The 13,484-nt window shown below is 48.8% G+C and overlaps 1 protein-coding gene across 4 annotated transcripts; it reads left to right on the top strand.

Annotated features, from left to right (window-relative positions):
• SOCS2 (suppressor of cytokine signaling 2) lies at positions 1,544-7,889 on the top strand. 4 transcript variants are annotated; one of them, XM_005679821.3, is made up of 3 exons: positions 1,544-2,005; positions 4,449-4,808; positions 6,427-7,889. In XM_005679821.3, the coding sequence occupies exons 2-3, from the start codon at positions 4,670-4,672 to the stop codon at positions 6,882-6,884; spliced, it is 597 nt and encodes a 198-aa protein (XP_005679878.1). In that variant the 5' UTR covers positions 1,544-2,005; positions 4,449-4,669; the 3' UTR covers positions 6,885-7,889. The 4 variants fall into 4 exon arrangements, with proteins under 4 accessions (XP_005679878.1, XP_017903114.1, XP_017903115.1 ...); XM_018047625.1 differs by lacking the exon at positions 1,544-2,005 and adding an exon at positions 2,802-3,017; XM_018047626.1 differs by lacking the exon at positions 1,544-2,005 and adding an exon at positions 3,237-3,672.

Here is a 13,484-nt window from a genome sequence, read left to right on the forward strand (position 1 = left end):
CGCTTAGACATCTAAAGGGTAGTGATGGGTGAGACCTGGGGTTCAGGAGGGCAGTCCCTCAGCTCTGCAAACTATACTCTACCCCCTGAAAGTAAGCGATGACACTCTCAAGCAGTTTTGGGAAAATGATGGCTGTATCAGAAACCCTGGAACAGTATTGCTGTTGCTGCTGCTAAGTTGCTTCAGTCGTGTCTGACTCTGTGCGACCCCAGAGACGGCAGCCCACCAGGCTCTGCCATCCCTGGGATTCTCCAGGCAAGAACACTGGAGTGGGTTGCCATTTCCTTCTCCAATGCATGAAAGTGAAAAGTGAAAGTGAAGTCACTCAGTCGTGTCCGACTCCTAGCGACCCCGTGGACTGCAGCCTACCAGGCTCCTCTGTTCACGGGATTTGGCAGGCAAGAGTACTGGAGTATTAAGAAAAGTCAAATCTAAAGATTCACCCACATCCTGTCACCCTCCAAACAGCTGCTTTTATTTGGTCACATTCTTTTTTTGCCCACAGGCACACTTAACTTTATAATGTCAAAAGCATAGCATAGATACAATTACACACTTTTTCACTTAACACAATCTCATAAATATTTTCCTAATGTGCGGTTCCTAGGGCCAACAAAATGCTGGACATTGCTGAGACCTTTCAGAGATAGAAGTTAAAAATTCTACTTTAGTACAAAGCTTGGTGCTGCTATAGTTGGCACTGTGTTTACTGTAATCTTTGTGGACAATGACTCTGTAGAGGTGATTCTTGAGCTGGGCCCTGAACAATTACAGTCTGCCACGCACCCAGTCTGGGGAGGGGCATTTCAGGAAGCAGGGAGGGCATGTGCAAAGGTCCTTAGGAGGCTACAGGAAAACACAGTTAAAAAGAGCTGTTGGCAGATTCATTTCATCTGACAATAAAACGGAAATTATTTTATCTTTGCAAAATTAAAAAAAAAAACCTTTTTACACTACAGAAAAGTGGGTACACTTTTCCTCTGTGATTCTCTACAAAGGAAGGAGAAGTTAAATGGAATTATTTAGAGCACAATGAACCCTAGTAGATGTAGTGGTTCATTAAGAGTTTCTGGGCCTCAGACCAGACACAAACTCCACTTGGAATCTTATTTGTTCATTCATCCCAATCCCTCGCGCAGAACTGGAATCCAGTCCCTTAATTTTAAAGAAAAGGTCTAGGGTCCAAGGAGGGCAAGAGACATACAAACTTATCCATCTCTATTATAGAGGGTTCTAACTAGGGTTCAGTTAGCTCAGTCCTCCACAGTAGACTCTAAGAAACAAAACATGATTCGTCCACGCGACTCCATCGTTGACAAAACCCTTTTTTAGCTGGGAAATGCACTCCTCACCTTCCTCTCCGGCTAATTTATCAATTATTTGCATAATTATTTACTCAAAAGCAGGAAAATTATTGAGAAAAACCTTTTGTCCACGACTCCCCAAGGCAGGGAACTGGCTTCTGTTTCCTCGCAGAGCCAGCAGGGGGGGGCACCAGGCAAGGTTTGTGAGTCGAGCCTTTCCCGCGCCCCCTCCCCGTCCCCCGCTCCCACCCCGCCCCGCCGCTTCCTCGCCCAACTTCCCCATCAGCCGGCGCTTCAACTAAAAGTGGCCATTGACCTTTCAAGCTTTTGAATAGTGATGCAATAGAAGAGTATTTCAAAGAAAAATGGTTATCGAAATGTTGGATCCGGTTTTCCCATGAGTGTTGATGATTTTTTAAAAAGTAGGTCACATTTAAAGTAGGTCACATCTCGGGAGGAGACATGCAGGGAAGGAGATGAGTTTTAACTGAGGCCAGGTGGCCTCCAACCAGGTGGGAGGAGGTGAGGGTCCCTGGGCAGGGAAGAAGAGCTGGGGATCTTTCCGCATTCCCGGTCCCCCAGGCTCCGGTTCTTCGGGAAATCCCAGAATTGAGCTCTCTCAGGCTGCGGACACGGAGGCGGGCGGGCCACGCGGACCACAGAGCGCGAGGATCTGAGTGTCCCCTCCACGATCGGCGCTGGTGAGCCGGGAGGGCCGCCGGGTGGCCGGAAGGAGACGGCGGAGCGGAGGGAAGGAGGGAGGAGCAGGGCCGGGCGGGTGCGGGAGACCGCGAGCAAGCCCGCCAGAGGGAGGGGACTGAGCGCGACCAGCGCAGCTTAACCAGGCGCCGCTCTCCGCCCGCTGGCAACCTTCTAGGACCCAGGCCCCGGGTCCACTCCCTTCGGCTCCTGGGCGTGGACCTGGAAGTGGGGGGTGGTCGAAGAGGGGGCTCCCTCACACCACGAATGTGTCTTAGAGCGGGAGGGGCCATTTCCGAGGACCTCTAGTCTCTCTAACACCCCCTCTTCCTGATGTGCGGCCTGGAAGGTCGCCTAGAGAAGGCGCGGAAGGGGTGGGCAACACAACCCTCGGCGGCAGGCCTAGGGGCGAGCATGTCTGTTCATCGCTCGACCCCGGCGCACTGCCTGCACGGCTTGGAGACAGGCTGCCGCCGCGGGAACCGGCTCAGTGGTGGCCCGGGGCTTTTCTTGCGCGTCTCGGAGGACACCCAGGCATTGGGGGTCAGAGGAGGGCGAATTCCCAGGCATCCACCCCGACCGGGTCGGAACCGGAGCGCTCGGAGCCCGTCTCCCCCGAAGCCTGCGCAACTGCGCCGGAGTCTCTTTAAAGCAGTAGCGGGGGCCGCGGTCACGTGAGGTGGATTCCTGGAAAGTTCCTGGAAAGCGGCCTCCGCAGCCGCTGGGCGGGGCGCGCGGGGAGCGCGGACGGGGAGAGAGGCGGGGAGTGAGGGAGGCGCGTACGTCTGGGAAATCGCGCGCACACACCGCTCCCGGGACTGACGTTTAACTCTAGTCTCGCCGCCGCCGCCGCGGCTCGCGGGCCCTGGGCTTCCCATGAAGCATGAGCCTCCTCGCCCGCCGCCACTGGCGCTGCGCGGGCCACGGACGGCGCGCGCCGGGGCCCCGGGTGCACGGCCTCAGGATCGCCTTTGCCTGCCACTGGGGCGCCGAAGGAGCTCGGGCCGGCAGCAGGTATCAGTCCGGGGAGCCCGAAGGCTCCGCCCCCACGAGGGCTGGGGAGGGCACTGGGGCGCGGCCGCCAGCGCCAGGCAGCCTGGGCTTCCGCAGTTTGGAGCCGCCGGGCTTGAGAGTCGGAACTGTGGCTCTGCCCGGAGGCTGGGAGCTACTGCCTGCTTTCTCCGGTTCTCTCCCGGCGTCTGGAAGTCTCCAGAGTTGTTTTTTTTTTTTCTTCCCCCCTGTAAACTGCCATCCAGATTAATAATCCTTCTAATAACCTGATCTCCCGCTCCTCCCCAACCGCCTGCCTCCCTCCCTGACTCTTTCCTCCCTCCCTATCCCCTTCTCATCTCCTTGGCTGCAGCCGGAGGGAACCCAGCAGCTGCCCCGGGTCGGGGGGCGGGGGCTGTCGGAGCCCGGAGGAGGTGTCTGAGCCCAGCGAGTCGAGGCAGTGGTCCCCAGGACTCACCTTTACTCTGCGCAGAGAACTCCGGACGCCTCCGCCGCTGAGCGCAGGGCTAGTCACCGCCTTGGGCATCTCGTTCCCAAATTAAAAAGTCAACCAGGAAAACGGGCAGACACCCCTCCTCCCGGGCCCCTCCCGGCTCCCCCGCCCAGGGCGGGCTGGAGTCTGCCTGGTGTGGAGGCGGCCACGGCGGTCGAGGCCGAGGTAAGGGCTCGGCGTTGGTTGTCTAGCATGCCCCACAGAGCTCTCAGCCGCGTGCTCGGCCTGGGCTCGGGTCACGGGTCGGAGCCCCTGCGAGGTCTGCGCGCTCGGGCAGATTCCTCGACAGCGCCCGCGGCGGCAACAGCAGCAGCAGCAGCAGCAGGAGCCGCCCGACCTCGGGAGCAGCAGCCTCGGCGGCCCCCCAACCCGTGCCCCCAGCGTGGGCAGGGGAGCGAGGGAGCCTCTTCTGCGGGGTGGCCGCAGCTCCCGCACCTCCGAGTCCGGACTGCCTGCTCTGCCGGGGGAGACCCGCGGCGCTCTAGGGCCGGTAACTAGGTTTGTGCCGGGGGCTTCCTCCGGGGCTCCTTGGGTTGTGCAGTGTGAGAAAGGAGTGCCAATTTGGGGACCTCGCCTGTTTCCTTTTCAAATTTCTGCTTGCCCATTTACCACCGTAGCCGCAGGTGACTCTTCGCTCTTCTTGTCTGCTAGTCTGCGATTTCAGAGAGCAGCCCTCGGCGGGAAATTGCCCGGTTCCCCACCCTCATCCTGTCGGCTCCCGCCGCCCCCCCCAACGCCCCTTGTGTTTTGGATCCCTGCTGTCTCTCTCTGTCCTTTCTCTGGAACGGGCCAGGGCAGTAACTGGATGCTCGGGGTTAAATGGTGCAGGAGCACAGACGCGGAGGAGTCCCAGGGATTTTCCACATCCCTGCCTCTCCACCCTCACCCCGGCCGCAGGGGTCCAGTTCCGACTGACCCAACCCTCCACTTTCTCTTTGCAGGCGAACTGTGCGTGAACGCGCCTGCGGGGGATTTGGCCATCTGTGCACCGGAACCCGGGGAGGAAGAGCCCGCAGCGCCCCATCCCCACCCCTCCACCACCATTTCGGGGACCCCTCAGGGAGTGGTTTTGGGGTTCCCACTGACTTCTAAGAAGGACGCTTGCCCTTCTCCGACCCCAGCTCGGGCGGCCACCTGTCTTTGCCGCGGTGACCTTTCTCCCATGACCCTGCGGTGCCTCGAGTCCTCCGGGAATGGCGCGGAAGGGGCGCAGAGCCAGTGGGGGACCGCGGGGTCGGCGGAGGAGCCGTCCCCAGAGGCGGCGCGTCTGGCGAAGGCCCTGCGGGAACTCAGTCACACAGGTAGGGAGCGGACCCGTCGCGACGCGTGCGAGAAGGGGGCGCCTCCCCCGAGACGGGGATGGGGCTGGGCTGGCGAGGCTGGGATCCCCGCCGCGGGGCAGGCGGCTCGCGGAGAGGATGCCGCACGGCTCTGGATCCTTGGGAATGCGAAAGGAAAGTGGTTCCTGAGGGACTCCAAGGCCTAGAGGAGGGCAGAGCTCGAGGAGGGTTCCTTGGAAATCGACTCTTAGGGCGCTGGCGCTTTAGCTATTTCCCGCGGCTGCTTGGGGGTCGGCACTCGGGCTCGGAACCTAGCCGGAGATAGTGACAGCGCCTTTCCTGTCCGCGGGTTGCGAGGGCAGCGAGTGGGCGCTGGGCTGCCAGCAGCTTCAGCTGCATCCGGCTCCCGGGCCCGGCAGCCGCTGCAGCCTGGAATCTTGGCAGCCAAGTTCAGGGACCGACAGATTGCCGGGCAGGCGACTGCCGCAAAGCCGGGAGGAGGGCGGACTGCGAAGCCCCAGGCGAGCCTAGGGCTGGTTTCTAGGGGCAGTCTTGCGCTTTGCGCGGCTCTCTGTTGTCTTTCGGCATCTGAAAGAAGATAAGATGGGAGCGGGGGCGGGGGGGTGTGGGGGAGGGAGGTTCTGGCAAACCTGCAAGCTTTCAAAATCGGGACCCTCAAAGATTACGTTTGGGGCAGAGTTGAAGTTTTGGTAGAGGTAGGGGGGAGGGAATAGTTCTTCACTTGTGGTTCCGGTCTTTCCTTTCGGGCCAAGGGCTTTCCCTGCGCGCGAGGAACCGGCAGATTGCAGATCCCCGAGCAGTTTCTTTGAGGTAGGGGGTGGGGAGCATTGTTCAAACGTTTAACATGCAAGATGTCGCTAAGTCGCTTTTGAAAACGGAATGGAAGATGGGACCGGCAGGTCGAATCGAGAATGCCAGGGAGACCAACGGTTGTGATTGGATTTGAATTAGGGCGAAGTCTGAGAGAGTTTATGGAAGACTGTAAACTTGAAGTACTAATTATCCATTGGGCTTTCTCTCCATTTCTCAATGGCTGATAAGGTAGTTGCAGTCAAAACAGCAGACAGAAGCTACTGTACTAGAACTGCTCTTCTAAAATAGCGGTGCTTTCCAGGGCTTTGAAAAGAGATATAGATTTGGAAAGGGTGGAGGTGGACACCAACCAGCCAGAAAGTTGTTGCTTTTTATTTTGTTGGAATTAACTGAAGTTGGGTTTTCCTTTTTTTTTTTTTTTTTAGGGCATGGATTTTCTAACTTCTGACTTATTTAATTTACATTAAATCTTTTATTTCACTTGAAAAGCATCATGCCTGCTCAGCCAGTGTGTCATATTACAACCATTCTTTTGTGTGTTAGAAAATCTTAAGAGAGTTCAAAGATCAGCTACAGAAAGTTACTTTTTAAAAAAGAAAGCTGGCTTGCAGTTTGTTCAGAAAATTAAACGGACCCACATTTTCAGTAAATTTCTACAGAATGTATTTATGGTAGCCTATGGTAAACTTTCACACACTTCTTTTTGTAGCTAGAACATGGTTGCCAAGTACTTGCCCTATTTTAAAAATTCTCTATAATAACTAATTAACCCTCTTTTCTTTTTCTTTTTGAACAAAAACCCCAGGTTGGTACTGGGGAAATATGACTGTTAATGAAGCCAAAGAGAAATTAAAAGAGGCACCAGAAGGAACTTTCTTGATTAGAGATAGTTCGCATTCAGATTACCTACTAACAATATCTGTTAAGACATCAGCTGGACCAACTAATCTTCGCATCGAATACCAAGATGGGAAATTTAGACTGGACTCTATCATATGTGTCAAGTCCAAGCTTAAACAATTTGACAGTGTGGTTCATCTGATCGACTACTATGTTCAGATGTGCAAGGATAAGCGGACAGGCCCAGAAGCCCCCAGGAACGGCACTGTTCACCTTTATCTGACCAAGCCACTCTACACATCAGCACCACCTCTGCAGCATCTCTGCAGACTCACCATTAACAAGTGTACCAGCACCATCTGGGGACTGCCTTTACCAACAAGACTAAAAGATTATTTGGAAGAATATAAATTCCAGGTATAAGTGTTTCTTTTTTTTCTAAACATGCCTCCTATAGAATATCTCCGAATGCAGCTATGTAAAAGAGAACCAAATCTTGAGTGACGGCTCTGGATAACTACGTGGAATTCTAAGACCAGCTGAAGTCAATCTGATTTAGTTGTGTGGCAAGGTAGCTAGGTATTTAAAGTTTTCCCCACATGTTTTCAACTGAGGGATGCTTCCCTTCCTAAGGCTGACCAAGACCAGTTGATCCTTTTAAGTTAAGAATAAAACATCCCAAGTAAAGGCTGAAGGAACATTTTCTCAGAACTCTGACTTTCTGAGGTTTGTTGGTGTTAGGTGAAAGGTCCCAGCACTGGTAGGAGAGAAAGAGCCGCACTTAGGAGTGCCGAAGAAGTGGAAGGAACGAAACTGACACAGGCTTAACTTCAGTTCTTTGTGCCTGGTGATCAGAGTCTATTTTAGGACATTTGATATTTTGCATTCTGATGTACTTAGGAGATTTGTTAAACAGATATGCTTGTGAGTATTTATCCTTCATTTTATGCAATTAACCAAATCAACCAAAAAAGGTGACCATGAAATCCTGTATTTGTCTTTTTACTACATGTATGAACTCTCGTGAATGAGTACTGTAGTAATCCTCTTCAAGGGAGCCTTATTTCAGAAATATTTCAAACTGGTGCAAATGGAAAAGACTTCTTTTCCTTTAAGGCTAAAGACAAGAATGTCATGCTATACAGGTGCAACTCAATCCTTGTTAATAAAACCGTGTAGATAGAGACATTTTACCCTTTGAAACAGCTGCGTCCCCAACCTGTTGCCATTGATTTTTTGGAAATGGCTTTAGGAATTTCCAAGTGGTTTAACCATAGACATTAGCAGTTGTCTCCCTTCTACCATGTAGAATACTTTGACTTAATTTTCTTCCAGATATAGGGGGATACATGCCTGCTTTTCAAAGTGTTTATTTACTGCTGTTACTATTTGATTAGAATGTATTAAATAAAAAAAAATGGACTTTCACAAGTTTCACTTGTTACTTTGAATACACTTTCATGGTAATAGAGGGTTGCCATAAAAACTTACATCAAGTGAAATAAACAAATATTGAGCCAGAGGTAGAACGTTACTTGCCCTTCTCTAAAGTTATGGGTCACACTTGCCCTTTGCGTTTTGGAAAGCATGGTTTAGAAATTCCAAAGAGTTGCCAAGTGGCCTGGTCTTTTACAAGTTGAAAAGGCGTAACACTAATGCCCTTTGTGTTTCCAAAATACCTGGTTTAGAGACTACGAAATCGTGACACAGACTCTTGTAGGTTGAAGAGGCACAATACAAAATACAAAATAAAAGTTTTACAGACATTTTTTTGCCACCCAGTCTCACGACTGTTGCAAATGCATCATTTTTCTGGACTCCAGACATGATTCATGTTGCCACCTTTGAAAAAAAAAATGTCCTGCGTAATTGCATACTATAGCGTGTCACTGGGAAGGTGAGCCGAGTATGTCATGTGTGTGCCCCAAGTGAATTAGCACATCAGATATAGATTAGAGTAAAACCTGCTTATCACATATCATAAAAATATGAATATTTTCATAAGCTCTTAAAAACCGGTTTTGTGACTGGAAGGAAAGCAACTATGCGTGTCCAAACAGCAGAGCCAAGCACAAAAGATTGCTAGGTGCGCCTTAGGAAGGATTTATTTGTGGTCTAAATTTTACAGAAGAGCTAGGATTTGAGTATCTGGTCTCTGATGGGAAGATCCCCTTCTCATTAGGATGTTCAGCATCTGTGCTTTCTGTATCCTCTTTTTCCACTGACAACAATTGTGTCGTGTGGTATGTTTGACTTTGCTGGCAAACCTTTTACGTGATCAGTGCCAAGGGAATTTGTGAAATTTCTTCAAGGTCTTTTTCATCTCTGTTCTCATTGTTTCAAACACTCTGCTACTTCTCGGTCACTGAGAGTTGGATACATAGTCGGGTGTGAGTACCTGTGGCATTGTGGCAAGTTCTTGATGGCTAGCTAGATGATGAGCAAACCAGAGGACAGGAGACATCTCTGGGCTAGGCTGTGGCATCATTATCACCTTAAGTTTCAATTTTCCCTATTCCCAGTAAGTTGATAAGCATCAGGAAACAGCCCCCACCTTTTCTGTTTGTTTTGTTTTGCTGTATGTATTCATCACTGGCGCCATTGATGTATTGAGGTTATTCCTGTGTGCCAGATGCTTGCTCAGCGCTTTCTATGTATTATCTCACTGAATCTTTACACTGAGCAAAGTACAGTGTTTATAGGAGGTACACCTTCTAATTTGTGAGTGAGGAGGCCTTCCAGGAATATCCTAGTCATTTTTATTCCTGGAGAGGAATTACGAAGAGCAAATTGCTACTATTTCTACATTGATCCAGATGAACAAGTTAGAGCAGGCTATAAAAGAAGCCCTCAGCCTTTTTGCTGCTGCCTTAACTGAAAAAGTATAGGTATCTTAATTAGCATTGTTCTCTGTGGGGTTCGAGTCAGCTTGACCTATATATATATATATGTAGGTCAGCTTGACCTAGTGGGTTTTTTTCCTAGTGTGAGGATGGGTCAGGAGGGGGTTAACTTTTTACTTGGTGACTGGTAAATGATGCCAGTTACCAATTATTACTCACCCCATTTTTACATATTGGTCAACAAAAAAGTTAAGGTTGTATGCTTATCCTCACAGAATCAGAAAAAATATGCAGTGTTTTCTTCCTATGAAGGGTGATTTGAAGCATCAGTAAGGGTTTATATTATTGTCATTGTTGAAGAAAACGATATACAGGACTGATAGAGTTTCATGGACTTAAAATATTTTAATGCAAGTTTCCATTCTGAGCAGAGTTGAGGTGGTGGAGTTTTTCCTTCCATGTCAGTGGGCACTGGGGACTGCTTTTTAGGGACTTGGAGCTTTTTTTAAAGGGCTTTGGGCAGCGGAGAAAAGGCAGTTCAGCTTAAGAGCTGAGAGGTCTTTTCTGGCGTGTCAGTAAGAAACTCTTGACTTCATAGCAATTATGTAATCCAAATAGGTAACAGAATGGGACGGTTGTTTGGGAGTGTTTATTTTCTTGGGAAGGATTTTCTCTGCTTTTAGAAAATTGTACCCCGGGAGGAGGGTAGGAGGCAGACACGTCATCAAATAATCCATGGGCTGGAATGTCCTGGGACCAGGCCGTGCCCTTCTCCGCTGAGGGTTTAGGCCCAGGGGAGTCGGGGTTGAATGGCTGTGGTGACATCTCACAGCTGGGCTGAGGCTTCTCCTGCATCTGAGAGGTTGTTTCTCGCCTTTGGAACAAAAAAGTGTTGTCGTTCATTCTAGGCCTTTCATTAACTAAGTGGCCCTGGATTCTCCTCTCCCAGTGTTTTCACTTCCTAGAATAAAGCTTGAAACCACTTTTCAGATGAAATAGTTGAGTTGTGTCATTTTGCTGAGGCGGCCACCCAGCCCTGGGGCCGTCAGGAGATTTGTGTGTACACATGCACAGAGACACATACCATCCACCCAGCAAGTCAAGGGTGGAGTCCACACTGGCACACAGATGTTTTCATCTCAGGTTTGGTATTTGTAAGAGCAGCACCCTGCTACCCTGGGTTTCAGTAGTCAGTACTTTTCTTTGGCGACTGTCACCCCTACAGTTCTTTAAACCTTGGGTTTTTCTTTGGGATTTAGGCAGCCAGCCTTGGGAAGACTCTGGGGGAGTAATTTCCAGGTCTTGACTTCTTCCACCGGAAGAACTGGTTTCTGCTGGTTTCCACGATGTCTTGATTCTCATCAGAGTTTTGCACTGATTTTTATCTCCACGTTTCTAATCTACTTGCTGGTTTAAAGTCGAAACCCTGCCATCCATGCTGTTTTGTGACCTCATTTTTGCCTCTGCCAGAGGTGACTCACGCCCAGTAGCTGGCGATGCCCGGTGGCTGCCTACCCTCCAAGCCTCACCAGGGCAGCCATCCTTTCTTTTGCCTGCTCGTGGCCCTAATGGCTCGGTTCATTCTTGCCTCACTTCCCCTCTTTTGTATCGTGAAGTTGCCCTGTTTGCTCATCAGATCCAGCCCTGCTGGCCAGATTATGTAAATTCCAATGAAAACAGCTAAGTACCTTCTCTTGAGTAATTGAGTGATTTAGAATCCGGAACGTGAAAGCTGTCTCTTCATCTCATTCTTTGCTTCCTTTCGGGTTTTGAAACAAGTAGCCAGCCCCGAATGCCACATTTTGGCATGTGCACGTGTCTTATCTTTTTATGTGAAGTATCAGGAGCTGTTTCTTCACTAAGTTGCCCTTCATTTGAATGGAAGGGCAATGCCTGCCATGCCACACCTTCTGGGTTTCTCTCCATAAAAATGATTTTGTGATAGTTTCGTTTCACTCTCCTAGGTAGACATGGTTTTCTTGTATTCTCATCTTCGCATATTTTTGATATTTCTAATTTTTTCCCCTATGTGGCTTGAGTTCAGGTTTCTTTAACTTTATTACTAAAGTAAAGTAACAGCTGTTGCCACAGTAGCTTCTTAAAAGCCCGAGAGTCCCAAACGGCTAGATAGTATTTCTGCTGAAATCATGGAGCAAAACTATATATTCTTCTTACCCCTTTGGGAACTTTGTCAACGAGAGAGGCTGGATCACACGAGTGTTGTCACAGAGAAGGGGTCACGTCAATAAATATCTGCAGCGCCATAAAGATAAAACTGCTTTCATAGGCAGCCCTCAGAGTTCCATCCTTAACATAGGAACTCTGACGTGCCCTAGAGATCAGGAGCGTATTTTGTGGAGTGTTATTACACATGTGCTGCCTCTGTTAGAAACAGAGGGAAGGGGAAAGCCAGCCAGAGTCCTAGTGAGAGGGAAGGAAATATTGCCAGCTGCCTTTCTCTTCTGTCTAAGCATACATACCACCCAAGGAGCCCCTTTCCTATGGCAGAGAGAGTGAGGCTTCATCACAGAACACCATAACATTTATAGCTCCCCAGTTTCCAACCATGTTAAGATAAAAAACTTATATTTTGCTAAACGGTTTTTCCTTCTGTTAGTTTGGTATGCTTTTTCCTGTTTAGGTTTTGGTCCAGAGAGCTGCTGTGATCTTAAACATTCAGAAAAATATTTTCCATGTTTATTTCTACCCAGAGGAGTTGTCTGATTTCCCATTTTAACCTGCTGTCTGCCATCTTTTTAAAAGTTGAAATGTAGTTCATGTCCAATGTTATGTTAGTTTTAGGTGTACAGCATAGCAATTTGACGTTTGAATACATTCTGAAATGATCACCCCAAGTCTAGCGGCCATGTCCCCATACAAAGTCATTAGAGTGCTATTGCCTGGATTCCTTGTGCCCCATCTTACATCCCCTTGACTTATTTTAAAACTTGAAGTTTGTAGCATTTAATTCCCTTCAGCAGTCCTGCCTGTCTCCCTTCACCTGTTTGTTCTCTATATCGATGTCTATTTTCATTTTTTGTCTTTTATTTTTGGATTCCAAATATAAGTGAGGTCATATGGCATTTTTCTCTGACTTATTTCACTTAGCATTATACCCTCAAGGTCTATCCGTGTCACAAATGGCAGGATTTAATTCTTCTTTTTTTAATGGCTGAGGAGTATTCCCTTGTATGTTTATATACCATATCTTTACCCATTTATCTGTGGGGTGGACACTTAGGTTGCTTCCATATCTTGGCTGTTGTAAATATACTGCAATGGACATGCAGACGCTCATATCTTTTCAGTTTAGTTTTTTGTTTTCTTTAGATAAATGACCAGGAGTGGAACTGCTGAATTGTATGCTAGTTCTAATTTTTTCAGCAATGTCCATACTATTTTCCAAACTAGCCAGTTGTACAATGCACAGTGCAGCATTTTACAGTCCCACCAACAGTCCATAAAGGCTCTTTGCTCCATCCACATCCTTGCTAACATGTTATTTGTTGTATTTTTTGGTGATGGCCAGTCCGACAGGTATGAGGTGAGATCTTGATTTGCAGTTCCCTCGTGACTAATGATGTTGAGCATCTTTTCATGTGCCTGTTGCCCATCTCTCTGTCTTCTTTAGAAAAATATCTGTTCAGGTCCTCTGCCCATTTCCCCTTCTGCCATCTGATGAACTTGATCCTTCTTAGATTTCCAACAGAGCTTCTTTTGCCTCATCTCTATTTCCAGGTGTGGCCATTAATTCTATATTTGATCAGAAAGTATGTTTCTATTTTTCCATATTTGTTTAGGGCATCTGCTCAGTTTTCTGGTAGAAAACGGGGCAGAGAGAATGGGGATAACCGAAACCCATCAACACATCTGTAGCAGTTTCACCTTCCTCTCCACTGTCTCCTTTGCTAGAAGCCCTGACAGAAAAGGCAACTGTTCTCTCGTCTTATTTCTCTGCTTAGGGATTCTGTGGGTTCAACTATGGGTATGTCATTCGTAGACCGAAATCATCCCTGGTGGAGTATTTACACCACAGAAATTGGCAGACGCTGGAAATTAAAGCTTTTTACCTCTCCTGATTTAACAACACACCACTGCTTAGGTGTGTTAATTGCGACCTCATAGAGTAAGGTCAGTTTATTTGTAGTCTTTGTAGTAAGCTGAGCATTTAGAGCAGAAT

The sequence above is a fragment of the Capra hircus genome, chromosome 5, assembly GCF_001704415.2.
Source record: "Capra hircus breed San Clemente chromosome 5, ASM170441v1, whole genome shotgun sequence".
Lineage (NCBI taxonomy): Eukaryota > Metazoa > Chordata > Mammalia > Artiodactyla > Bovidae > Capra > Capra hircus.